At 47.0% G+C, this 26,369-nt stretch overlaps 7 protein-coding genes across 7 annotated transcripts; 3 read left to right on the forward strand and 4 right to left on the reverse strand.

Moving 5' to 3' along the window:
- Positions 1-1,447: 1,447 nt before the first annotated feature.
- On the reverse strand, positions 1,448-3,803 carry F4807DRAFT_426246 (GPR1/FUN34/yaaH family-domain-containing protein). The gene is made up of 3 exons (XM_047998033.1): positions 2,748-3,803; positions 2,282-2,671; positions 1,448-2,228 (listed from the first exon to the last, which is right to left on the reverse strand). The coding sequence occupies exons 1-3, from the start codon at positions 3,122-3,124 to the stop codon at positions 2,138-2,140; spliced, it is 858 nt and encodes a 285-aa protein (XP_047854293.1). The 5' UTR covers positions 3,125-3,803; the 3' UTR covers positions 1,448-2,137.
- A 4,124-nt stretch (positions 3,804-7,927) lies between these two features.
- On the reverse strand, positions 7,928-9,196 carry F4807DRAFT_426255 (Translin). The gene is made up of 3 exons (XM_047998034.1): positions 8,912-9,196; positions 8,823-8,840; positions 7,928-8,717 (listed from the first exon to the last, which is right to left on the reverse strand). The coding sequence occupies exons 1-3, from the start codon at positions 9,130-9,132 to the stop codon at positions 8,114-8,116; spliced, it is 843 nt and encodes a 280-aa protein (XP_047854294.1). The 5' UTR covers positions 9,133-9,196; the 3' UTR covers positions 7,928-8,113.
- Positions 9,197-9,340: 144 nt separating this feature from the next.
- On the forward strand, positions 9,341-11,324 carry F4807DRAFT_426257 (glycosyltransferase family 50 protein). Its single transcript, XM_047998035.1, has 2 exons — positions 9,341-10,690; positions 10,790-11,324. The coding sequence occupies exons 1-2, from the start codon at positions 9,629-9,631 to the stop codon at positions 11,063-11,065; spliced, it is 1,338 nt and encodes a 445-aa protein (XP_047854295.1). The 5' UTR covers positions 9,341-9,628; the 3' UTR covers positions 11,066-11,324.
- On the reverse strand, positions 11,325-14,547 carry F4807DRAFT_426258 (uncharacterized protein). The gene is made up of 2 exons (XM_047998036.1): positions 12,263-14,547; positions 11,325-12,194 (listed from the first exon to the last, which is right to left on the reverse strand). The coding sequence occupies exons 1-2, from the start codon at positions 13,878-13,880 to the stop codon at positions 11,935-11,937; spliced, it is 1,878 nt and encodes a 625-aa protein (XP_047854296.1). The 5' UTR covers positions 13,881-14,547; the 3' UTR covers positions 11,325-11,934.
- Positions 14,548-17,819: 3,272 nt separating this feature from the next.
- F4807DRAFT_89617 (subtilisin-like protein) lies at positions 17,820-20,366 on the forward strand. Its single transcript, XM_048003623.1, has 3 exons — positions 17,820-18,999; positions 19,120-19,606; positions 19,708-20,366. The coding sequence occupies exons 1-3, from the start codon at positions 18,385-18,387 to the stop codon at positions 19,875-19,877; spliced, it is 1,272 nt and encodes a 423-aa protein (XP_047854297.1). The 5' UTR covers positions 17,820-18,384; the 3' UTR covers positions 19,878-20,366.
- A 1,299-nt stretch (positions 20,367-21,665) lies between these two features.
- Positions 21,666-24,091, reverse strand: F4807DRAFT_89622 (farnesyl-diphosphate farnesyltransferase). Its single transcript, XM_048003624.1, has 4 exons — positions 23,610-24,091; positions 22,475-23,531; positions 22,253-22,414; positions 21,666-22,190 (listed from the first exon to the last, which is right to left on the reverse strand). The coding sequence occupies exons 1-4, from the start codon at positions 23,675-23,677 to the stop codon at positions 22,056-22,058; spliced, it is 1,422 nt and encodes a 473-aa protein (XP_047854298.1). The 5' UTR covers positions 23,678-24,091; the 3' UTR covers positions 21,666-22,055.
- Positions 24,092-24,543: 452 nt separating this feature from the next.
- On the forward strand, positions 24,544-26,273 carry F4807DRAFT_426273 (uncharacterized protein). Its single transcript, XM_047998037.1, has 3 exons — positions 24,544-25,323; positions 25,436-25,527; positions 25,599-26,273. The coding sequence occupies exons 1-3, from the start codon at positions 24,828-24,830 to the stop codon at positions 25,635-25,637; spliced, it is 627 nt and encodes a 208-aa protein (XP_047854299.1). The 5' UTR covers positions 24,544-24,827; the 3' UTR covers positions 25,638-26,273.
- Positions 26,274-26,369: the final 96 nt, after the last annotated feature.

Below are 26,369 nucleotides of genomic sequence, written 5' to 3' on the forward strand. Positions count from 1 at the left end.
AGACGAGAGACTGTCGGATAAAAAATAGCTAAGGATGAATCGACTAATAAACGTAAATATACAATAAAGGTAATGATACATGTCTATGAGCAAATGCACCGATCGTGTCATGAGTTTGTCAGAGTTGATTCAGGGGCCAAGCGGACGGAAATGTGGATTACTCATTCGGCTAAATCCTGGGTAAATGAAAGACATATATAGTGTAATAAAGTTCTAATTTTCGCCTTCGGGCATTTGGTCAATTTGAAACGATACAGAGAAGATTAGCATGGCCCCTGCACTAAGGATGACACGCTCAATCAAAGAGAAGCAAACAATTTTTTTCACTTTTTGCGCAGGTTCGAACCACACACTTGCAACTATTTTCGCTTTTCCTTTTACTACTTTTCGCAACACTACACAATTCGCACCAATCTTTATTTACGGTATATATGAAATAGAGCGCAGATTAACTGATGCACTTAACATCTCTAACTATATGTCGAATCTATTCTAATTTTTTTACTCTATTGATCTATGTACATATACTTTGATGTAAAAGTGAACCCCAACCAACCCGCATGGAAGCAAGATGGACAATATTCTAAGAATGATGATAGGTAAGACCCCCAATATTTCGACTCCCCATAAACAGGTACACGCTTCTATATTGCAGTTTATATTAGTTTAGGGTTTATCCCTTGAGCAACTTGCCCTCAAAGATTATACTCCTGGTATTTACATATCTAGTATCTAATTATTTAACTGTATTTCTTCAGACTTAACATACGATGTCACTCCGTAAACATCAGTGAAAAAGAGACTAGAAGGTTCACTATTATTTTGCTTCCGGTCTGATCCTCAATAAGGATTGGAGTCTCTTCTCATCAAGGACTAGGGTCACCAGGAGCATAGCCTTCTGCTTGAATAAGCTAGTAACACTGACGCAAGAAACCAATAGATACCATGAAAGGTAGAAGTCCATGTTTCGTAAGCCATAATAGTCGAGATAATGTATTGGGGAGTGGAGCGTAACGATCGCAATCATAGATGGTTAGGACCATGTTCATAACTGAACGGCACGTATGCTGGCCCGTGGGTGACAGGGAACTGGCATTTGCTTGGTAAATTATACGTGCCGGTTTTGAATTAAGACCTGGAGTATTGGGGAAAGAAGCTCTTTGCAAAGGCCACAGGCCCAGAAGCGAAGACACCGTGGATCTCTCTTTAGAGGAGTTGGATGGGGCTGACGTTGAAAATATCAAAACGACTGAGTAATAGAGATCTACGGTTTAGCCTCAATTATCGGGAACTCTCTTGCATCCGCTTGGCGATGGAAATATTAGCACTAACGCTCTTGAGTACTAGAACGACGGTAAGGGCGCATTTCCATACGACGACGTGGACTTCGAGAACATGGAACGCTCTCAAAAAATTTCACCGTACAAGACACACAGACGTCGTAATCACGGAAGTTTCCCTTTTTCTATGTCCGGTATGCATCTAAGTCAACTGCGCTCTCCTGAGATCTCCAGCGCTACTGTATCTGATCCCGGTCTTGGCCTTAATCCCAGTCTTATACCCAAGCTGATACGTAGATAGTCTGAGCACGAGCAGAAATGGTTCTAGAACACTTGCGTTTGATCTTGTTTCTGGCTCATACTGCCAGGATCGTCAAACAAGCATCACTAGGGCGGTACTAGGTACGGCATCTCGTTGCTTATGACTAATCAAACGAGACGCGTATGAAGTAAAGCCCAATAGAGTAAGGTTGGTCTTAATGGGATATCTTGATAGAGGTCTGAATACGAACTTCACGGGACTTCGATAACAATGTCAAGGCTCAACAACACGTTCTCACATCAAGTATGGTAAGTGATAGGATGGCCATAAACACGGAGAAAGAAGACCGGCGTTCTCCCCCTTTTCATTACTTTTTAGATACATAGATCATACACCCTTTCTCCACATCGTCATGTATAATCCTCTTATGTATCGTATACATATTATTAAGTAAGGTAGGTATCATAGGGTGTCCTCGCTTTTCAGAACGCTGCGCGCGATCTATCGCCAGGTTCACCACATAAAACTTTTGTGTCACAAAATTGGCCAAAAATAAAACCAGATAGCCAGCCACTCCTTAAGACCGATCATCGATTTAAGCGTTCTCGCGCGCAGTCTTGGCGCGGGCCTGTCGTCCCTTCTCAGACCATGGGAAGTGGAAGACGGGGATGATGAAGAATGAGTTGCTACGCCAGGGTTAGTCGTCATCTTATAGTGGATTGAACACGTAGATACGAACCTAGAGTCGGCAATACCAGCGAAGGCATTGTACCAAGCCAAGAAGGCGGCGAGCAGACCAAAGCCGCCACCTGCCTGTCCAAGCTTCAAGCTCGCGTGAGCCGCACCGTTGGCAGCGGCGTATTCGGAGCAGGCCAGCATGAGGAAGGCCATGTCAAGGGTGAGGAACAGCATGAAGAACATGACGGTCGATCGCAGGGTGCACATGAGCAGGAGGAAGGTGAAGATGAACCAGCCCGTCAGGAAGAATCCGAGAACCGAGTGTTGCTCAGCCTCTCCGTAACCAGCGAGAACACTGAAACCCGGGGTCAGGACGATGGCGTAAGAGATCCAGAAACCACCGTAGGAGGACAGGGCGGTAGCACCGAAAGTGTTACCGACAGCCATCTCCCTGTTGCAATTGGTTAGTCGCCGTAAATCGTCCACAAAGACTAAGAGCATCACGACTCCCAATTCTAAACACTTACCACATGCCGGCCAGCAGCTGAACCAGACCGCCGTAACCGTAAGCCAAAGACAAGGCGATGTTCGGCTTCATGATGTCTCGCGCGCCGCAGTTGATCAGGGACAGGACGAAGGTGGTCAGGGCGAAAGCGGACAGGCCGAGGGGCGCGGGGTTGGCGAACTTGCGGTGCTCGATGGGCTTGTACAGGCCGGGCTGGAACTCACCACCGAAGGCGGGAAGGCGGGCGTCCGGGCCGGAGTGGGCGTGGTACAGCGGGTTGCCGCCATAGTCGTAGCGTTGGGTGGTGTCGCCGCCGTTGGTGTGCGCGCCGGTGGTGGTGGCGCCAGGACTCATGTCCTTCTCGGCGGTGGGCACCGAGTGCAGTTCGGTTTCAGCCATTGCGGTCGCGAGTCGTTGAGACTTAAGAAGAGGTACCAGGCTATTCACTATTCTCTATCACTCGTTTTTATTACCCTCGCTTAGGTAAGAAGAGCACCCGCTTCCTGCTTGTACTTAAGAGTTCCGAAGATTTGTTAACCGCGACTAGGGAAGGAAAGAAAAGAAAGAAAAAAAAATAGACCCGGGGATGGGATTGAGACGACTGGGGGAACTCGACAGTTTAAGTAAGACACGGAAAGAATATGGGATATTAAGCCATGCAGGCCATGGGGGATTTTCTCAGTGGATTCTGGGGGGGGAAATGGGGGTGTGTATGGAGATGGAAAGCTTTGTTCAGGGTCTGTACGTAGCATACCTGTATGTGGTACGCAGTGGGGAAGGGCAGGGAAGAGACAGGGGAGCCAGGGGGAGAGGTGGAAGACAAGGGGGGCTACTTAGTCTTTCTGGTCTTTATTTCCTTACTCCACCTTGTCATCAAATGGTCTCTCTCATAATTGTCTGATCACCGATTGGTATTGTAGGTATGTACGTACCTCCCCCGGGGTAAAGCTACCCCAGCTCTGCCCGTAAATTGCATCACCTAGTCACCCAATGGCTAAGGCTACTAAAAGACGGGGTTACATTAAACGACTTTTATGTATGTCTAGATTACCTAGATGGTAACATATATCGTATATTGTTGGTGTTGGTGAAAGAGCGTTTGTTCCGTATTCCGTAGCTGCTACCCAGACTGCAGTCTACCTGTATCCATAGGTAGTGGCACTCTAGCCCCTGTTCATCCAACCAGCACGAGGGAATATTTATCACTATTGCCTTACCTAAGGTAAGAGAATGGTACCTGGATATAGACTATCCAACCAGGTAGATTACGTGGACCACGTTTGTGAAATTTGGATAACACATATCATGTTCTACTTTACTTCTAGTTATTCCACTACGTATATAGTTATGTCGTCCCGCTGTTCCGCTTTACCGGGAACTCTCAACTGCAACTGCTCCGTTCCATGTTGTGCAGGACGTTTGGATCAGGTGGCTCCGACGCTAGAAACGAGGATTCGGCAGTCTAGAAGAAGCAGTGATCGCTTAGCCGCTCTTAGCTACGTGCCTAACTTGGTAGGTGGTCTAAGGTGGTCTAAGGTAGGCTGTGTCCAGCTGTGTTTAGGTAACGTGTGCGCAGCAAGTCGTTGGAAGACCCGGACAAATGGTTGGAATTTCCGCGAATGTGGTTTGCTTGCTTACTCGAAAGACCTTACCCCTGCTAGGTCCAGGACAAGGCCTGGACTGCATATACTAGTACATAGCGCCATATCTAGTGTCTTTTCCCTGCCGCCCCGGGGAAAAGGGACGGAGATCCAGTTCGTTTTAATTTCTGTGAAGTAATCTTTTTCAATTCGTAAAGAGGAGGCTCTTGGCGTAACGAGTTGAAAGAAACATCGATTTATAAACTAAAATCATGACTGAGAAGAGACAAATGACACTCGTTACCTCTCAAGGGAGAAGGGAGTTTCCGGTGTTGTTATCACATAAATGCATTGTGCAGCAGAGATAGGTAACAGCTTCTACCAACACCAAATATATGCGAATCAAACGCGTCTTCTATATAATAAGCGAATGACATTCTATATCCGACTAGGTAGTATTTGAAAAGGAGGGACGGTACGACGCGATGCAACCCAGGGGAGTAACACCGCTACGCAGTATAATGATAGGTCTACTATGTAACGGTCTGCTGGTACCTGCGAGAGAGCCGCATACCTGTGCGTCCGCTGTTTTAGAATTGGGAGTTTGGAGTTTGGGAGTAAGACTTACATATCGCATGACGTTACCAAAAGGGGCGAGGGTACCGATTTGACGATGATTTAGAAATTTAGACTTATTTAAGCAAACCCAAGATGCGAGGGTCATCACTGTCATATATGTAAACGACGATGATGAATTGTGTGAGATTGGGACATTGGCATTGGGCTGAAGATCCATGTAATATGTAATACATGTACGCTTACACGTACAGCATGATGGATGTATTTCGCATCTTGTCACACAGCATTGGAACTTGTTGGTGGTCTCTAACACACGCATCTTCGATACATCTTACGATTGGCTATATTGCTCCATGTCAGCGCCATCACACCCAAATATCCCCTTTTAAAATAAGTAGCTTTTTACTGGCACATCCCTTTGCTGACGTGATAACCGTCCTTGAATTTTCTCCCCCTTTTCCTTCTTATCGTACATATATTAATCGGTTGTACGAATCTGAGGTTTTGGAGAGGCCACCGAAATGTCCTTTTTCTTTTCTCCCTTTCTGCCTTTTGTGCATACTACCCACATATCCTAGAGCATCAACGGGCCCGACTATCATAAATAGCTAAGCGTACTAGTTTTCCACCGTCCTATTAGTCTACCAACGACCCGGGTGTTTAGGTCCTTGACGATCAGAGCCTAACATTTTACTCAACAGCTCGAACAGTCCAGATGAGATAGGATGTTGGAGTTGGAGGCGACAACGTACATTGTACATTATTAGCACATGATAATTCCCAACTTCCGAACAATTTCGGGTGACTATCCCCTACAAGTAAAGCGGGGGAACCGTGGAAGCCCAGCTCTTCCCCTCATCTTTCCTCCACCATCGTGATCTCCAAGATCCAAAAACAACGACTCGTTCTCAATAGTCTCATTTCACCGCCTCCATTATCGCTAATCACTTGACTGAATAGGATCCTTCCCTTCGAGCGATTGACGTATTCTATATCTCAAAGGATTCTAAAGTCAGCCGAGTACCGTAGGTAGACGCCATGGATCTTGGCTATTGCTTGGCCGCTCGCTACCCCGGATCCTATGGACGTTACCCCACAATCCCACGGAGCTGAGGAAGTCGAATGTAACACGTCATTAGATGTGTAGGCCTTTGATGAGTTCTTTTACATGTTTCCTATTGTTGGGATCTTGTGTGTTTTATAATATCTGCACGTCTTCGAAGTTATCGAAATATTTGTGCGCTTTGAGAAGCACAGTAAATTGATAGAATACGTACGCGACTAACAAGGACCTCATCGCACGGTCCGCTCGAACTTCTATTTCGGGATATTACACAGTAGCATCTGGAGAAACTCCAAATTTACGCCCTGGTTCGATTTATTCAGTATATCCATCTCAAGCATAGCCCCTTAAACGCTTCAACTTTCTATGTCAATATGCCTGCCAGGTATCCGTAGCACGGCCCAACCTAAGCGACGTGTCGACTGTCAATAGATCTGCTACAGCTCCGATCTGGAACATCGGTAGTAATGACGATTCGGCACCAAATATTGCCAATCGTCCTTGCTTTGTTCCGTGGGGTTCGTGTTAGGAAAACGCTAAGACTACCTGCTGGCTATTATTTTCACTCCTGGGCATTTGACGTTTTCCTTCGTCCTGGATGAGTAATGTAGGTATCAATTAGTTGTTTACTCATTTACACAAAAACGACGACCTAAGAAGAAGCTAGGTTTAATGTTTCCATACCAACCGTACGACTTCATTCGATTATGAGCAATGGCAATGACATTGACAACGGCAATATATGTTTATTGGTTTCGATACTTGGTTCGTAAGCAAACTATTCATGCAGCAGGTCGTTTATTGATAATGTGATCCCTACACGTACAATCTCTGATGATGAGTCGTTCTACTAAGTCCACGTGGTTTAAGCCTCACAATCCTTCAGCCCTCCATCAACTATCCGTGGTGAACTAGGTCAAAAGCAATACGTAGTTAGTTATATTACTAATGAAGGAGAGAGACATGAAGTCTAACCGCCAGTACTGGGGATTGAAAGTTGTGTGGAGAAACAGTATATTAGAACCTCACAGTCGGGTCCCCCAAAATCCAATCGTGTATGCACGGTTCCGCAGCCGGCCACCGATAAGTAAGGTGTTACAGCATTAGCGGTCTGCAGAATATAAAAGGGATTCGGCCCTACGGTGGTTCGGTTGGTAAATACGTACGCAATAACATGCCTCGGGGAACAGACACGGAAGTCGACATACACAGTAGTTCGTGTCAGCCCCCTGGTGCAGTATGTAGGCCGGGGACTCCCCTGGCGCCCATGGATTTTATCCGATCATGCCGCTGTAAACTATCCTAGCACCTACATCTTCTTCACATGTTAGGATTCAGGTTTTACCCAGTCATCCCACATGCGTCTCGGAAATTGAATAGTCTAGTGAGTTAGGTAATCTGACTCCCTCGATATTCTATGTAAACTTATCATAGAACTATTTACATTTTGATACGAGTCGATATATATAAGACTGTGGAACCATGTCGTTATTGAAGTCCACGGATACCTAGGTGTCATGTTTTGGTCAGGACGAGCAAAAGGGTTTGTCGTCCCCCAGCTTGCTAAGTGACCTCCGGATATCGTCATTTGCGCAATCTGGCCTAGACGGTTCTAACAATCGAGACACGGCTTGCCGATCTTACCGAAGGTTGCTTTACTCGCGGAACAGCAACGTAGCCGTGTCCGAACCCGATCAACCCTACAAACCTTTGGGGACGTTTGGAAAGTTTGGCATAAAGCTGATAGCTCTACCGTAGATCAAAATAATTCGAGGCTGTGTTAGATTTGCACTGACCTATCAGGCTAATTCTCCGATGACCACGACCAAGGTACTAGAACGCGTTAGGGTGTCATCTTCGTTGTCTAGCCAAAGGGCTGCAATAATGATTACGCAGAGCCGCCTGCGGAAACCTATTTTGAAGGGCATCTGTCAGTTGGATCTTTAGTCTGCTTCCCCCCGATATCCCACCACTGAAGTCTTTTTTTGAACGAGTAGTTAATGGCATGATTTTCATTCCATTAGCGGATAAATGATCCATGGCTGGATAGATGAGCGATGCTACATCCGACGACCCTATCAGCATCCGGGAAATCTTGATCTTCTCAGTCTAGAGTCTAAAGAAGACTATTGATAAGAGCTAGAAAAGTCCCTTGGCAGGCGTGCCTTAATCCATGACAATATCTTCCTGGTATCCCTCGCCTCCTCCGGGTTCGTTCATATCTGGCATCCAGCCCTTAGGCCGCTCGTTGCCTCGTACTGTGATGCCGTATCCGAGTCTTTCTACCTTGAGCACTTGCTCGATCATGATACCTAATTTCTTAGAGTAGGTACCGGGCTTTCCGCCAAGGGGCGGGCAGATCTGCAGTACGGAGCTCACTTCTTGCATGTCGTTCAGAATCGTTCGGCCTTCAGAGTTCTTAGCGTCTAGACCAGGCATGCTTCCGCTGAGGGCGGTGACGGCGGTGGCGAAGCGCATCATCTCACCGGTCAGATCGAAGATGCCGAAAACGTAATCCGAAGGTGTCAGTGGTATGTTGACGGGAAGCGCCGCCTGCGCTTCAGCAAATGTGATGATCTTCTGGTGCTGGAGGTAGTGGGAAAAAGAGATGGCCTCAACGAATTCCTCCAGGCATATGAGCGGGTAGCGATATCGATTCATTCCAGCCACATCTCCCTCGATGGTAGCCAGAAGTTCAGCGATCTCTTTTAACCGATCATCAATATCGGATTGAATGCGAGGCGGGAGTGGCTGATTAAGCTTGCGGACACTGGAGGTTACGTGTAAGTTAACATACAGGTAAACACCTAGTTTAATCATATCTGTATAATACTGGGCTTTTTGCATTGAATGAATGAAAATAAGAAATAGGTACCGTTGTAATGAAAATATTCTATTTTACAGTCAGTGACGAAACTTAGAAAAGCAACTGTGAAGGAAGAATTTCATAAAATGAATGCTCACATCTTCTTACTAAGGGCCGTAACATCTCGCGAGACCTTCCCTATCTTCATGCGCCGGTCATGATGCTCGTCCAGCTCAGCTCGGAACGACTCGAACATGGAGGTGTAAGCGTTGCGCGGCATATCCTTATCCGCCCGGCCGTCCATCTTCTCCCTGCCTTGATGGTCTCTCTTAACACCCATGTTGCGGCTTCGAGGTTGTGGAACAAGTACTTCGGACATTCTCTGGCGTTGGGTTATGGCGATGATTTCACAGTGATTTCTTCATTCTTCGTGATTGGTGATGTATGTTTTAAAGTTCTAATGACCCAATCAGTTTGCCAGCTGATTGCAGCTGGTACTACGTAGGCAATAGTTACTTGCCAATTTAGCCGAAGAAGTACCGTTGTTTATAACGACACGTGCCTGAATCTCATACATCCATGTGCATCTATCACATGGACTATTATGACGGAGTGTGCCTGAAGAAATGTATAACGCGAATACCTAAATGAATGGTCGATTTAAAAGTCATACGAGGGCCATGTTTGGAATTCGGGGGTTGTTCGCGATTCCATCAGAAAAACAGCCCTTGAAATAGCGTCACTCATCCCCAATCCTCCAAGTGCCGGCCACTGGTCCGATCATCCCAACCTGCTTATAAGCTTCATTTTCTTCAGGGGGAAAACCCACACCCGAGGAATAGGCAAGGCCAACAACGGCCATATCTTCATAAACCATGGCGTCCCTCCTCACATCCCTCATCTCACGCCCGCTCCCGCTCTTCGCGGCGGCCACCGTCCTGCGCGCGGCCATGCTCCTGTACGGGCTGTGGCAGGACGCCAACTCGCCGCTCAAGTACACCGACATCGACTACCTGGTCTTCACCGACGCCGCGCGGTTCGCCTTCTCGTCGCCCGCCTTCGGCGCCGCCGCCTCGGCCTCGGCCTCGCCCTACACGCGCGAGACCTACCGGTACACGCCCCTGCTGGCTTGGCTGCTGTACCCGACCACCTGGCCCGGCACCTTCTGGTTCTCCTTCGGGAAGGCCCTGTTCGCCGCCGCCGACCTGCTGGCCGGGCACCTGATCATCTTGGTCCTGAGGGGGCCGTACGTGCGCATGCCCGCGGACCGCGCGTGCAGATACGCGAGTATCTGGTTGCTGAACCCCATGGTAGCCACTATCAGCACGAGGGGCAGCTCCGAAGGCCTGTTGGGCGTGCTGGTTATGGCTCTGCTGTGGGCCGTGCTGGAGAAGCGGGTTGCGCTCTCGGGTATGCTGCTAGGGCTTAGTGTTCACTTCAAGATCTACCCTTTCATCTACGCTCCTGCTATTGTGTGGTGGATGGACACTGAGCAAATGGGTAGGAAAACGCAGGTGAAGGGTCCGGAAGGGAAGGATGGTCAGACCAAAGACCAAATGACGGTTGTGTTGGACAAAGTTGCGGCGTTCATCACACCGGAACGCATTACACTTACCCTCGTCAGCCTGGCCACATTTATGGGCTTGAATCTTCTCATGTATGCTCGCTACGGGGCGCCTTTCCTTATACACACATTCTTCCATCATGTCACCCGGATCGATCATCGCCACAACTTCAGTCCGTACAACATTCTACTATACCTCAACTCGGCTTCTCCAAGTTCTGCCTCGCTGAAGGTCGAGTCGGTGGCGTTCTTACCGCAGCTGCTCTTATCGACAATCCTCATCCCCCTAGTCGGAGCTAAGAAGGACCTTCCCACCACTATGCTAGCGCAGACATTTGCTTTCGTAACCTTTAACAAGGTCTGCACAAGCCAGGTATGATATATCTCTTGCCCTTCTTTCGTAATAGATCATCCTAATCCCCTGAATGTATTCGGTGAACCCATAAACCCTGATCTAACATTACTTGAATAGTACTTCCTTTGGTACATGGTATTCTTACCATTATACCTCCCCAACTCTTCGCTCCTCCACAACCCGCGTCTCGGCCTGTCCGCCCTCGCACTTTGGGTCGGCACACAGGGGCTGTGGCTACAGCAGGCCTACAATCTCGAGTTCCTCGGCCTGAGCACGTTCGTCCCGGGATTATGGATAGCTTCTCTAGCCTTTTTCCTGGTTAACTCTTGGATTCTGGGCATAATCATCGGTGATCTGGGTGATAGCCTGGGGCAAGAGATAAAGAGCGATTAAGGGAAGAAGGGGTAATGTTGTGACGAGTATGTATATATGCATGTACTCTTTGGCATTGGGCGTATTTGCTTGAGAAGAAGCGACGATATTGTAATTATAGGAACAACCTTGGAACTCGATAGGGGCTGTAGGAATACTGTGCCTATGGCATGTAATGGCGTAGTTGGTTATAAACAACCGTGTCTAGCTGTTCTTCAACTACGAGAAAACATAATAAACCCGGAAGTTAATAAATTTAAAGAAATTTGTATTAGTTGAGTTTACACTATGTGACCCAATGCTGGCTCTATATATTCCATTGATGGGAGGGCGAACCCCATTTCATGTGTTTATCTTGAGAAATCGGACCCGCTCTCAAGTCTTATGTAGTTCTTGCGTCAATTCACTTATTGCTTCCGGTAGGCTACACATCATGTCAAATATCGAAGCGATGAATTTACTCTTCCTACGACTTTATGGTACACCCTTGGCCACATGGTTTGACATTACAGTAACAGAGGAGAATCAGTACGCCGATCGACGAGAACAATTGCAGTGGGTATTATTCGCCTCCCGAGAGTCAATCCTGTTCTTCCTCTCCTCCTGACCCTCCATGCTGTCTATATTAGCACCAAGGGATGCATGCCTTGCAAAACCCTGTTTGCTTCCAATTTCCATGAGAACTCCGCCCAAAAGAACCTTTCTAGGTATCAGTTGCCACCTCCCCTGCGCCGAAGGCAAATGAACATGATATACCCCGATGGGAGATGTAACATAGAAGAAATGTCTTCCGCCATTCGTGCCATAGTTGTAGTTGTAGTTGTAGTTGTGGTTATGGTTGTGGTTGTTGTAGTAGTAGTTTAGTTATAGGTTGATTAATATATTGGGGTTCACACAATCGCGATACCGCCAGAGAGCATGGCGTAGTTGGCCAATTTAAGGGACAAGACCCTCGATTTGGGGAAGTCGGGGTTAATAACCAACCGACCTTCCTTGTTATAACCAACCTCACCGAAGCTCTCAACCATCTCTTCGAAGCAGATGTCGGGGCGGACGCGGTTAATCTCCGCCACGATCTCATCGCTCCATACTCCAGAACACCAGCCGTCTCTTATCATGAAATAGGGGTTAAGAGGCGGAACAGGTGAGTCTAGGCAATATCTGTTAGCATAATAGGTCTAAGATTGCTTAGGAGACGAAGACGGCGCCAGTACGTACCAAGATCAACGTATCGGATCCGCAGTAGCTCCACGGACTTCAGGCGGTCCAAGGCTCGGATGCCGCCCAGCACTAATTGTTCGAAAGCCGCGATGAAATGCATGTCGGTAATGCCCGAGCCCGACTCATTCCATTGCGCATTCTGTCGGCAACAGTTCTTGACCGTGAGATCGATGGTCTTTAGCCGAGTAGTGCGAGGGTTCGAATACTTGGCAAGCACGTCGAAGAAGCTGTGGCAGACACGACCGGTATAGGAAAGGTGTTCGAGATTACACGCAGCTCTCGCCATCTTCTCGCACCAATGAAGCTGTTCGCAGACCTTGAGATAGTAAGGTGGACATGTCATTTCTCTGCGATAGTCACACTCAAGGCAGAGATTGAGACTAGTAATTTTTGGATCGAGGCACTCGAGCGTGCCCGCCATACTAAGATAGCTCTTAGACTTGGGTTTAGCGTAAGTGCCATGCCACTCCTCCAAATTCGGCAGTGCGCGCGAGATCACCTCCCAATCCTTCGGCTGTCGAATTATGTTCCACTGGCCCTTCACGACCAGCGTCCGAATCGAAGGGATCTCGGGCAGGTCTCGAGAAGCCCACGCGGGACTAGCGAGACTAAACTTCACTCGCGGAGCTTTCTTCCTCTCACCACCCTCAAGCGTCATGACCCGTGCCTCCGGAAACTGCATACTCACAAGATAAAATACTTCTTCTAGAGTCGAGTTGTCGGTCGGTAGCGCGTAGGTCGCGCTAGCTATACCTTCGGGCGAGACAGTTGGCAGAGCAAGCGAGGTGTCGCCCGGCACGGTCGAATGGAACTTCGGTTGGAAGACCGGAAACCAGATCTCGACATGTTTTACGTACGTTCGGAGGTGAGGATGGCGCACGAAGAAGTCCATTACGTCGTTACTGCAATGCACTGTTGCCTTTAGCTTGATGTGGCGATAGAGTCGTTGTTGGATTAGATCCCTCCATAAGGGACAGACGAGAGCCATATTAGACAATTCCTTCCTCCTGGAATGTCGTAACGCGGTACTCCAACTCCGAGCATTCACGCTCGGGATGTTGAGGGAGCTCGGTGATGTCGTAGAGACACGGTATCCGAATATGTGATCAAGAATACATTCGTGGATTTCGGCCGGCAGTTGCGCCAACGTCAAGACCGGGTTTTGTTCGACAATAACCGGCGTCGAAACCGGACTCGTGACCATACAATCCTCCGATCCAAAGCAGTCCGGTTGACAGGTTAGACAGCGGATATCGGTTTGGCCCTGTTGGGCATTGGGGAACGGAGTGCTGCTAGGTCGAGTTGGGGGTACGAAATCATTCGGTTTAGGCTGTTCGAGAGGTGGACTAGCTGGGCCAGGTGTGACGGGAGTGGACGTGGTAGTCATTATTGCGGCTAATTCGACCGTTGCGGTGCCCTCGTCTTCATCGTCGTCTCCATCTCCATCCCGAACCCGTTCTCGTTCTCGTTCTCGAGTCCGGTCCATGGGCATCTCTCTCTGCAGATAAGGTTCTCTTGGGAGATGAAGGCTCTGAGAATGAGCCTCGAAGGAATGGCCAACACCGGCATCCCCATTGTGAAATGTGGCGGAGTCTCTGGACCCAACCATAATCATCTTGACTTCTAAACCGGTCTTTTTATACTAGGAAAGAGGAAAGTTCATGACAGGTAACCTGTCGAAGAACACCGACCACCTATAAATTAGTCTGGATATTCGAGGTCAGTCTCTTGGATCCGGAATTGCTAATATAGAAAACGATATTGAGTAGCAAGACCGTGTCGTATGAGAATGCGACGATTCTCCTCGGGGCCGGGCTTATAGTCGATTGAAGGAAAGGGGTGTTCAATGGTCGCCTTGATAGATTTCCGGTTGACCGAATATACAGCTGTGACGACAGGAAAGTGAAAAAATTTTATAGGCCGTGCGTGATAGCTATCGGGTCAGAGACGCTTTGAAGGTAATTCTAGTAATCGTGTATCGGGCGTCGGTAGAAAGTCGATAGGGTGGAAATCCAATCGAGAGGATTCGATCGTCGAGAAAGGGAAAAGGGAAATATTAAGAACCCGAACTTATGGACAATGTTTCGGGTACGCGGTATGGCGGAAGGGTTCCGACGATATGATTCGAATGAATTTCAACGTCGACTTTTCTCGCAGCGTTGAGACTTTCGATAGCGATAGTTCAAGTGATGGTTTAGCGAAAGATTTCGGTAAGGCAAGGCAACACATGTGCAGTCACGAGAGATGTCGAATTTGGGATGATGCAAAATGGGCGTTGAATGTGTTGGACAGTGGGAGATTTGCCGGGGAGGGGACTTTTTACATTAACCTTTAGGCATGTACCTAACGTACTAGGTACCGGGTACTCTGCACTCTGCACTTTAGGTCACTATCTACCGCTAGAGTACCTACCAGTCTGCCAGTTCAATCTACATGCCGGGGCTTTATTGGGTATTGGCCTAGTACTGGTACGAGATGAAAGTATCCGTTCAATTGTAAACTACATGCACGCTAGCGCCTACCCTTGATGCATTGATACCGTACCTACCATACAAACTGGCAAAATCCACAGCGTTATCACAATCTGCTTATGACAACGCATTGGACTCGACTCCTATTGGGACTCGACCTCTGATTGTTCAAGGTTTGTACTACCTTACGATGTACACATGTATTTTTTTTTTAACCAGCTGTAAATAAAATTAAAGAGAGAAATCATAAAAATTCCGAATCTTCAAAAGCGGTTTGTCCACGACACTTTACGAATTGACACGACAAACCTCATTATACCTTATTCAAGTACATAAAACCTTGAAAACCTTGACGCATTCGATACTGCACCAAGAGGGCCTGCGTCTAGTAATTTCTCGGTACTTGATCTACTTAATCGTGCATTAGGAGGTCAGATTCGATGTATCCCTTGTACAGCTACTTTGAGGCAGATATCTTCGATGTTCATGCAACTTGAAAGGCGTTCTAAGGTTTTATGGCGGCCGCACGGTCTTCGACTACACATGGCGAGTCGAATAGATGAGCACAGCCACCTCGTGCTGCTCGTGCTGCTCGTGCTGCTTGTGGTATTGACGTCTACCTAACCTACGTGTCCGTGTGCACGAAGCACCGAGGGCGAGAACCATAGCTAGCATACATATGTATCCATGCCTGCTGGCGTCCGTTGGCGCCTTTCATTAAGCTTTGAGTGGACTGCATACTCGCAGCAAGATCGCCATCCAGTGGCTTGGCCAAGTCCCGGCATCCCTTAGTGGGTACATATCGGAATGACTTGCATGACTAGATACTACTATGTACACGTAGGTAGTTGTCATCTGCCTCCTTATCTAGAGCCATTGTACGCATAGTATTCCATCTGTTTTTCCTTTTCTCCTTCAATGTGTCGACATCTGAGCACTTTTCTCTTACTGCTTAGAATGAGTCGTGATATTAACTGCCATGACTTATAGCAGCAAACTTTCCTCGTAAGTATATCCTTATATGAAGAGTACGGTTACTACAGGACGCTATAGCAAGCGAGATGGCCTCCCGTAAGAAAGTTGCCAATCAGAATTATCATATTAATTTCTAGTCTGATTGGCTATGACTTTGTGATACTTACGTGAGGCTATGGAGTTTTTTTTCAAATAGGGGGTCGTCTTACATGATCCTCATCTGCAGAACATATTTCTTCAGCTTCGGCAGGTCATACGTACGTCTCTGAAAATTTGATAATATGGACGGATAAGGGATTGAATATTGCCTCTAAGTCGGAATGTGAAGCCGAAAATACTACTACACAAGGGCACAATGTCGATAACAAGGCGAAAGCGGCTTATTACGTCACTTATCATTGAGAACCATGCCGAATACCGAATACCAATCTACGGGGTTGCTTAGTTAGGATGTTGCCGGGTCCTCTTGTAGCCTTGAGGCATCTATGCATTATAAGAGATGACATATTAATTCCGGCCATTCATTGTGTTTATGTGTGTTAGTAAAAGCAATATAGGTATCATCAAATCATGCCATATCGTATCATGATTGTTCTAATATCAGAACCCAGATAGCTATTTGATAATCAAGCTTTCAAAAAAGTTGTATGGTGTCAATTTATATATGTCGACACGGTATTGAACGTTTTCCTTCCAATATCATCGCGATTCACCCGGTGTTAAATTCAGCCCATGAATTGAAAATACCTAGATACCTCCTTACTCGCGGCTCAGCGCCCCCACAATGCGTACCTAATTCTCGCTAGCCCATTGATTAAATGTCTTGTTTCATTCTATTCGAACTAGCCAATGAGATGACGGAAATATTGAAACGCCCCTCTAACATGAAATCTCGCTTTCCCTCTAAATGGCTTAACGCAGCAATCCCTCATAATTCCTTAATTTCATTTTCAACTGTGGAACAGTGCAATCACATATTCCTGCATCTACCGTCATTTTCTGTCTTCGTTAGGTATCTCAGTATGCGTACTTATTGTGTTAACTCAAGGGTTTATCAAGCTCGAGTATGCTAAAGAGCACAATATCTATTAACTATAATATTAACAATGTCAACAATAGATAGTTTATTGTTGTTTTGTAGCTTTCAAAAGCCCTTCGACTTGGCTCTTTGACAAGATCCTTGGGTAATTTCCCCGGAAGAGTCACCTGCCTCGTTAGTCGCTAAGGAGGAGCCGCAAAGATGGCTCCATTCTAATTCCTAGACAGCTTCGGAGTACCGCCGACTATTACGGAATCACTTCCCTCTTACGGTAGTAATAGTTCGGAGGATCATTTACAACCTTGGATAGGTCCTATACCTGGATTATCGCTGCCAGTGCTTTTCCAGCGATCATGAACTACAACCGGCATGAGTTCATATAACTGCCACCTTCGCCACAGCCATCCTTCATGCGTCGTCAAGCAAATGATCGGACGTGTATACTACCATGCCCCTCAACACTAACTGCTGCACTGCGGTTCTAAGGCGTCGAACGGGTTATACGCATTACCTAGCAGCATGATGTCGAGTTAGTCTCCTCTCCTTTTTATTCGTAATCGAGCCAAGATCGTACAGATCTTGCATGATGGAGCTCACTGACGACAGAGACTTGGCTTGGACGGATCTGGAGGCGCATCTGAAGGTGCAAAATGCGGTAGGAGAGCGAAAGGGTGGGGTGTTGGATGGCGCCGCTTGACGACCTATCCATATTAAATCCTCTAGCTACAATGCGATTTATTTTTATTAATATGTCCGGTCTCGATCTAGTCGACCCTGTTGCGAGGCCTCGTTAGGGATGGCCGAACTGGTGAGAGTGTGCGAGGCGCCCTAAACCCCTGTCTGGGGATCGACGCGGCGCTCCAGGGGCTCGCCGTTTGACTTGGCGGTACTTGGCGTCTATGGTGAGTCCCTATCCAACCGTCTACGAGCTGGGGTTGTTTTGCCGACCACCAGGCCTACGAAGTTCATACTCCCAAACAAGTATCTCAAGCTGCCTCCCAAGCCAATCTCCATAGCTTCCTGCACATGTCGCTGACGAGAAAACCTAGCTAGCTACCCCATGCTTAAGGGGCAGGATCTTGATGGGGCCTACCTTATGGGGCTATACTACCGCGTACGTAGTCTATGTAGCCGAGTGATCATCTTTTTAAGAAAAGAAAATTTCCTCATTCTTTTAATATGATCCGTTCCCCTGGGTTATCATTTCCTCTCTAAGTGATCCCTCTCTCGTCATTTTTTTTTCTTGTCGTCTTTTAGGTACCCTTTTTCTCTTGAAAGAGATAGGACATAGAGTGGACTCTAGAGGTGCAAAATCATCGTCTTTGTGACTCAAGCTCAACTTACCTCTACTCTACTCTCATCTCCTACTATTCTATTCCACATCATTCATTTCTACATTTTTTCCAACTCATCATCGAATCAGAGATTCGCCTGCCTTTCTTTTACTATACTGGTCTAGGATCACAGAAATACATTTCTACCATTACCAGATATATATAACCTGGTTTCGTTTCTTCGATATATTTATCTGGACATACCTAGTAGTATTCGATTTGTAGTCATTGACTACTTCCATCTTTAAGCTACCCTCAACCTGTCTGGTACAAAAGGGGGATATACCTTAAAACTTCACCATGGCGCCAAGTCTCTCCACCATCTTTACCTCACTCCTGGCCCTGGCGCCACTGGGAACGTTCGCACACCCTATGAATGTATGGCGACCTACTGCTGAAGCTGGGACATCGCTAGGGGTCTTCGTTAGCAATCCGGATTCAACAAACGTGGTTCCCAACTCGTACATCGTGGTCTATCACAAGAACTCCACCGACGATGAGGTAGCCGCGCATCAAGCATCCGTCAAGGTGGCTGTCAAGAAGCGAAACTTGGGCAAGCGAGGGTTGGTTGGCCAGCTACTTTCGACACGGGTTCGTACGTTCGCTATGTCAGGCTGGCGGGCTATGGCTTTGGAATCCGACGATCTTATGATGAATGATATCAACAACATGGCCATGGTCAACTATGTCGAAGCAAACACATACGTCCAAGCTGCGGCCCTGAAGAACCAGGTCAATGCGCCTACGGGCTTGGTTCGGTTAAGTCACGCTGACGCTGGAGGTTCCGGTTACATCTTCGACGATTCTGCTGGGGAGGGCATCACGGCGTACATTGTTGACACGGGTATCATGGTCACGCACGAGGATTTCCAGGGACGTGCTACGATGGGTTTCAATGCTGTTGAGGAGGAAGAGGTACGATTCTAACCCCCCACCTATATCTCGATCCTCGCACAGTTTCTCCCTTCCTGGGATGAGCTGTGAGGAGATATGAAGCTAAGGAACTGAGGAATCAAAGTTAACAATTAGATGTAGGCTACGGATCTGAACGGCCACGGCTCCCACGTCTCAGGCACAATCGGTGGTGCAACCTTTGGGGTGGCTAAGAACGTGCAGTTGGTTGGCGTTAAGGTCTTGGATGCGAATGGAGGTGGCACGAACGCCGACGTGATCGACGGTCTCAATTTCGTTGCGTCTAACGCTACGAAGGGCAAGTCAGTAATGAACATGTCGCTTGGTGGTCCCAAATCCCAAGCCGTCAACGATGCTATCGAACGCCTCTTTTCGAACGGAGTTGTCCCCGTCGTCGCAGCCGGCAACGAGGCTCAGGACGCCGCCAATGTCTCACCAGCGAGCAGCCCTAACGCCATCACCGTAGGCGCTATCGATCAGACTAACGACAGACGTGCAAGCTTCAGCAACTTCGGCTCAATCGTCGACGTATTTGCCCCGGGCGTGAATGTGGAAAGTGTCGGCATTGCCAATAACACCGCAAGCGAAATCTTGAGCGGTACTTCCATGGGTATGTTTCTTTTTCTTTTCCTTATCCCATTCTACATGACATAATACTTCTATGACAAACCTAGTAAATATTTTATGAACATGGCTAACCAGATGAATCAGCATCACCACATATCGCAGGCCTCGCCGCGTACCTCATGGCTCTCGAGAACATCACCAACGCCACAGCGGTTTCGGATCGTATCAAGGCGCTGGGCGGTGCTTCAGGGGCAAGCGTCGTACGAAATGCCCGAGGCACAACGAGTGTCATCGCCAACAACGGCAACCTATGATTAAGCGCGTACTGGGATAGTCATCCGATATCAAAACGCGATTTTTTTTGCCGGTTGGGTAGAAGTAGACGATCTTCACCGACGTTCTTTTGTACAAACCTACGTTCATCCTCGGACATATCATCATCATCATCGGATTAGAACGAAGCATCATATCCAGTATCAAATAGCGAATTCGGAGAAAAGCGAAGGTCGATTCTTGTCCATTGATATATATATTAAGTACTTTTGGAGGGGATCATGAGTATGGAGAGCGAGATACCTGTTTTTATAGACGAGTGGTTACGCATCACAGAGTTAACGAAGAAAGGAGACATGCATTAGACATTAGTTTCATGGCCAATGGGCGAATTAGCGATCTGCGCGTTACTATTACACGATTGTGTATATTTTGGAGAAGGTAGATACGTCTACCGAGTACATATTAAATTCATCAATACCATTCACCAATATATCTTCACCTGTTCAACGTCTTTCTGTCAAGGCTTAGAAAAATAAATTTCCAATAGGACCAACGTGCTCTTTTACATACGCTGAAAACCGTCGATAAATACTAGCTTGAAAACTTCTATATTCTTGATATAATCTCATAGATCAAATCAGTGGACTTTTGCCAAGGTAAAGCAAAGCAAGGAACATATATAAAGGGGTTGGATGGGATATCATTATTTTAGTAAACATGACTTCGATAAGAATTCGAGGGTGACATACGCTCGCCTAATCATGCCTTCGATGTAGCAGGGTCTTTATTAGAAGACGCTTGGGGTTTACGCAATACTTCGCGAGACATGAGAACATGAGACAAAATATCGAAGCCAAGATCTTAGATGCGCCGAGTGTCGAGACTCTCGAAGATGAAACATAGCTTGGCGGAAGAGGCCGCGAAAGCTCTGCCCTGCCCAGCCCGCCGCCACGGTTTCGAACGCCGCGCGATCAGGTATTTTCTTGCCAGTTACTAATTAGCTGTTTCTTTGACCTCGAAACACCAGATCTCGTCATCAGCCTGGTCCTTTTGCGATATGACCGCCATGGCAGAAACACTGAAGACGCCTGCCTCGTCGTCATCAACGGCGTTCACTCCGCATCAGGACTAAGTGTTAGTGTTAGTTAGCTATGGTAGATAAGGCGACTTCAGCACATGGGAAAATGTGTATTAATGCCAGATGACGGTACGACGCACTTGGACATCCGATGGTTTACTTTCATCATACACGGTCGCCCGCATATCAATCGTCCGGCCGGCGTACCGAGGCAGGTATTGCCTGAGAAATCATCAGGATTTCTCTGGAAAATCTATACAGATGCGTTTCCTGGTCTTCGGCCTCAGCTTGAGGTACCACTGGGAATTGGATCAACTACCTACCCTAAGCGTTTGCTGAATGCAGCTATTATGGAGTAGATTATACACCTTACTCTGACGCGGAAGAAATGAACAATGCGGATACGTCTCCTTACATTTGTCCATCTTAGACCATTATTTTTAGGATCTTGATCCCTAACCTTCGTTCTAAGAGTTAAACAGCACACACGGAAAGGGAGCTTTATTACAATACGTATAAACGTCGAACCCGATAGATACCAATCAAGTTTTCTTAGGTTAGTTGATTCGAAGGGTTGCGTCCCATCAGACACGACCGAATCTTTAACCAGTCGATTCCCCTATATGAGCCCATATAGCTGGAAAAAGAATATTCTTAACCACGTCACGTATTCACAAGGTATATATCGGCCGACGATATGTTGACGATCCACAACGGGGAAACTCTCTCTTAACGTTGATCAAGTTCAAAAGCCCGCTATGTGCCTACGAGCCACATTGGACTCGGTACTCCTCGTCATGTTTGGTTTGATATCAGCACTTCTCGGCACAGCTGCAGTCATTGAAAGACTGAACTGTAATTTGACATCCGTGCTTGTTCTCGAATTTCCAACTCACCCCTCGAGGAATGTGAGACTGCTATAGAACAATCTACGCATTCGAATGGCATTAGTTTGTATTAGTAATGATTCTAAGCAGGACACGTCAAAAATCGTACAACGTTTTACGATGCCTTATCCCTCCAAACATAACGGCGTACCCAGCTACTCTTCATCAGCAATCCTGCTGTTGGCACAACCTGCATTAAGTATATATCCTCGATGACGCCATGCAAATATAAAAAACTCAATGTGCGCACACTATAATTCCTCATGAACCTCATGGACCTCATGAACCAGAGGTGTTACTGTGGCTTTGGCAGCCTTGAGGCTAGATGCAACTTCTTTGTCCCACATGGCATCGAATCTTGCCCCGAAGTACCATGCTATACCGAGCTATCCAAACTTGTTAGCTTACATTCGATATGACCTAGTGTTTGCGTGGATGCGTTACATACCATCAGACCAGATATGAACAAAAGCACAAATACCACAGCGGCAACCAGAAATATAGCTTCCCAGTAATCGCTCTGATCGCTGTCTTGCCCTTGCGCATTTTGCACAGCTTGTAGTTTCTTGGGGTCTTGTGTTGGAAAGAGGGTTTCGATGAATTGCTCAATCTGTTTCAAGACTCGGTCAGTTTTTACTGTGTTGACTTCTAACATCATGAGAAGGCCTACCTTGCCACAAGCGACACTGATCTCAAGGTAATGAGGATCTCTCGGGTCGTTCTTCTTCGCTATCCTCCTCGCGTATGTCTTGAATACATCACACACCACCCGTAGGTTTTGCGTTGACTGCATCATTAGGTGACAAGCGTCGCCCTTGGTGATCTTGATATGACTATGGAAAATTTTAGGGTTCTGAAAGACGAGCTCGAGGGTTGCGATGGCCATGGTTTGCGGAATTGCAACGAAGTTGAAGACACTCTGTTCCTTGATTCCAGCCATGTAGAACAAACATTCGTCAGCATGCTTCAGGGCGTTCAGGACCATTTCGGAGCTGCAGTTAAGAGCCTGAGTGCGATACTTGGGGTCGAACATATCCTCCCATTTGTCGACGTGCTTGCTCCAGATGTCCTTAGGCCAGAATCTCCGCTTATCTTCGAAGTCCTCGTGCACGTCACGGATGATGTTGGTCTTTTGTAGGAACTGTCCCATGCTTTCAGAAAGCTCCATGCGGTCGAGCAGTGCAGGGTTAGCTGTGTTGCCTTGGACGAAGATACGCGTCAGGCCTTCTCCAACCAAGCCAGCGACGTAGTGACAGTACTCCTCATATTCAGGGATTGTCTTCACGCCTTCTTGGAATTCAGCGTTCAAAGCGTAATCGGCCATGCCGTTTCCCATCTTGATGGTGATGTCCTCGATGACATCGTAGTATTTCTTGTCGATCTTCTTCAGTTCTGCGATCACATCATCGAAATGGACGAGCAGCTCGCGGTCTTTCTCGTTGGGTCCACTGCCGTTGAAGGTCCAGCCATCAATCTTTAGATATTTGGAAAAATCGCGTAACATGGGTTCTTTTGTCTTTGCTGAGAGCGTCATGTCGTCTTCGATGGTGTCTAACCCTCTCAAGACAAGGTAGAAAAGGGCAATAGGTACAAGCATTTCAGGTTGTAATTCTTGAATGACAGTGGCGAAACTGCGACTCGTCATGTTCAAAAAGTGAAAACATGATTTCAGAGTAGGGGCCTCCTTGGAGGGATCGCGAGAATGGACAGGTTCATGCCAAAGTTTCCTACGATGTGAAGTTCAGAGTTAGTGGCAAATACATGATTATAGATGGGCCAAGATGGATAAAATGGGCCTTGTTTACCATTGTACAATCGACCGAAGTTGATTCGGATGGCACATGAAATAGAGGACATCTTTGAGGCCTCCCATTTTCGCGCTTTGGGGAGGCTATTAGGTGGCGGTGAGGGAATACCTAGGCAGGTTCGCGATGGTTAAGGGGGAAGGGAAGATATCAAGCGTGCGTTGCCACAATAAACGACCGACCGCGAGTTGATATATATATATATCAAAGCCTAGGATAGAGTAGTGGTAGCGATAGTAACGGTATTTAGGATAACATTCCGAGTGTCAATATTATTACAATAAGTAAGCAATCTATATTGTCAATGAAAAGGGGAAGTTGTTTTGTTGTGGTGGTAGAAAAACGATTGAACTGTTCGATGTACGTAGAAAATTAATTTTATCCTGGAGCCATGCCGATAATAAAGAGATGAACAGAAGAAATCTAAGTTGGTCTCCACATCAAATTTCCAACTAGAATCACCAGCGAATCGGCGGTTGAATTGGCGGATCCGGGGTTCAACCTTGTGGCCCGCTCGATTCAGAAAGCTCTGGTTTAGTTGCGACGAAGACACCATTGGCCTAATTAGTTTACTAGTCCAGATCAGGTAGCTGGAATGACCCCACTGCGGGGTTTGGCTTCTGTACTAGGTACTTAATAGGTCTTAGGGCGACATACAGACGTAGAAGCCGTATATAGGTAGGTAATAGTTGGTACATAGACCTTTAAATACCTAAGTTATGCACATCTGTGTATGCAGAGGTAGGTAAGTTTACATAGATGTGCATAGATCGTGTTAATGTCTTCCAAAGTTTCCTAGTAAATGAGCTGCAGGTACGCTGTGCACGCTCTTCCGTTTTAGGTTTGGGGTAAGTCCCAAGTATATATGCGGTGAATTTTGAATCCACCTGTTAGCTTCTCCAAAAGCCATTGAGGGGTTGGTTACCGGTACCTTGCTACATTTGCCGTTTCTCCAAATCACATCACGAAATATTAACAGATTGTTTTTTTATTATTAAATTCTGCACTATCGTACACCCATTACTCCGTCGTTTATCGGTCTTAACTCAACCAATGTCGTCACCAGAACGTACAGACGATCAGCAGATCGCAGAGGAAACACATGCTTCTGCAGCAGTGATCCCTCAGACTACATCCAACCCCAGCGCACCAGTGCTTACGATGGCTAGTTAGAGCCAGCCATCGCTCGCCATTGGATTGGCTGCATTGACCTCGTCCATGACTACCGGAAATGACGATGGTAAGGTAATCACGGACATGCCTACCAAGTCTACGGATAATACGGAGAACACGGAGAATACGGCAAATACGGGAACTACAAAAACCACGGAGTCCACGAAGTCCACGGAGATTACTGAGTCTACCGAGGATGTCCCGTCAGCAAACGCGAGCACCACTCTCGTTGCGGGAAGTAAACGAATTGCTGCAGATGACATTGCTGATTCAGCTCGTCGTGCTTCAAAGCGTGTGAAACGGCACGAGACTTGGGGGGATGCCTTTCGACCTATTGTTGATTCGGTGCCATCTGAGGATGCACCCATCCCGGTTGTTCGCCGATGGTTTCGTCAAATCGGTTGCTTGCATGGACTAGGTCGTGCGGATCTTCTTGAGCTTCGCTGGATGTGTCTCCTTGGCCACAACTTGCGCCAGGCAGGTTATTCCGACCTGAAAGAGTACTTGATGTCCATTGCTCAAGAAGACGGACATCTTCGCAGTATGTAACACCAAGAGTCCCTTCTCCCGTCTTAGGATTGATAATTTCCTAATCGATCGGCTTAATGAGCTTTTGCTCCCGAAATAGAGAAATTACTAACTCATTATTGTAGTGCATGCCTCTGTTATTGCAGCCGACGCATATGAGGCTGTATGCTTGAAGAAGGTTATGGAAACGGAGGGCACCGAGACGAACAGAACGAAGGTAAGTGTTGTCCCACAGATTCCCTTGACAGTAGGTAGAGGCATTAGGATTCGTTGCTCTAACTTAGGTAGGCTACGCAAATTAGTCTGAGTGTTCCAGTCAACGCCTAGCTTTGATTCGCATCGCGACCTCGTTCGTTGTACCATCATTGCTCGATTAGGATGATGGTTACATCTCTTTTCTAGCACGTCCAATTACGCAAAATGGAATCGAAGACAGGAGGAGGAACGCAATCGACTAAAAAAAAAGTCTTGAAGGTATTCTACGGCTAAAGCCTGAATGATAGTTGGCGACGACAGCCAGTAGATGGGGCTGTTTGTAACGTGATGTTGCCTTGGGCTCAATTGGTTTCAGCATCTCATCAGTTCTCCCCTACCCTCTACCTGTGTACCTGTGTCCATCTGTGTCTATTAGGTGTATCTGCATGATGGAACTGGTCAGACAGATGGTTGTCGTGTAATAAAGTCACACATTATATGGAACTTCCGTATCACATCGGTAGAGGACATTGAGCTACGAGGACTTCACACTATAAGATTGAATTGTATGTAGAACGAGGCGAAACCCGTGATGATGGAGGCATGGAGGTATGCATTTTACCTTAAGTACTTTAGTAGTATATGGGTGCCCGTGACATTTTCACACTTAGATACCTATGTTTTCCCGCTTCTAATTCTTTTCGTGCCAGTAATTTTTGTTGATTCGAGATTTACCTGATAAATCATGTTCAAAAATTTACGGAATTGATGTAACTTTAGTGGTCCTCTCCTGTTGTTTTCGGTGTTGAACATGGTTATTACCAAGTACAAAAATGCCGATCAGCCGGGACGTACATCACCAAG

The sequence above is a fragment of the Annulohypoxylon truncatum genome (genome assembly GCF_022578515.1).
Source record: "Annulohypoxylon truncatum strain CBS 140777 unplaced genomic scaffold F4807scaffold_16, whole genome shotgun sequence".
NCBI lineage: Eukaryota > Fungi > Ascomycota > Sordariomycetes > Xylariales > Hypoxylaceae > Annulohypoxylon > Annulohypoxylon truncatum.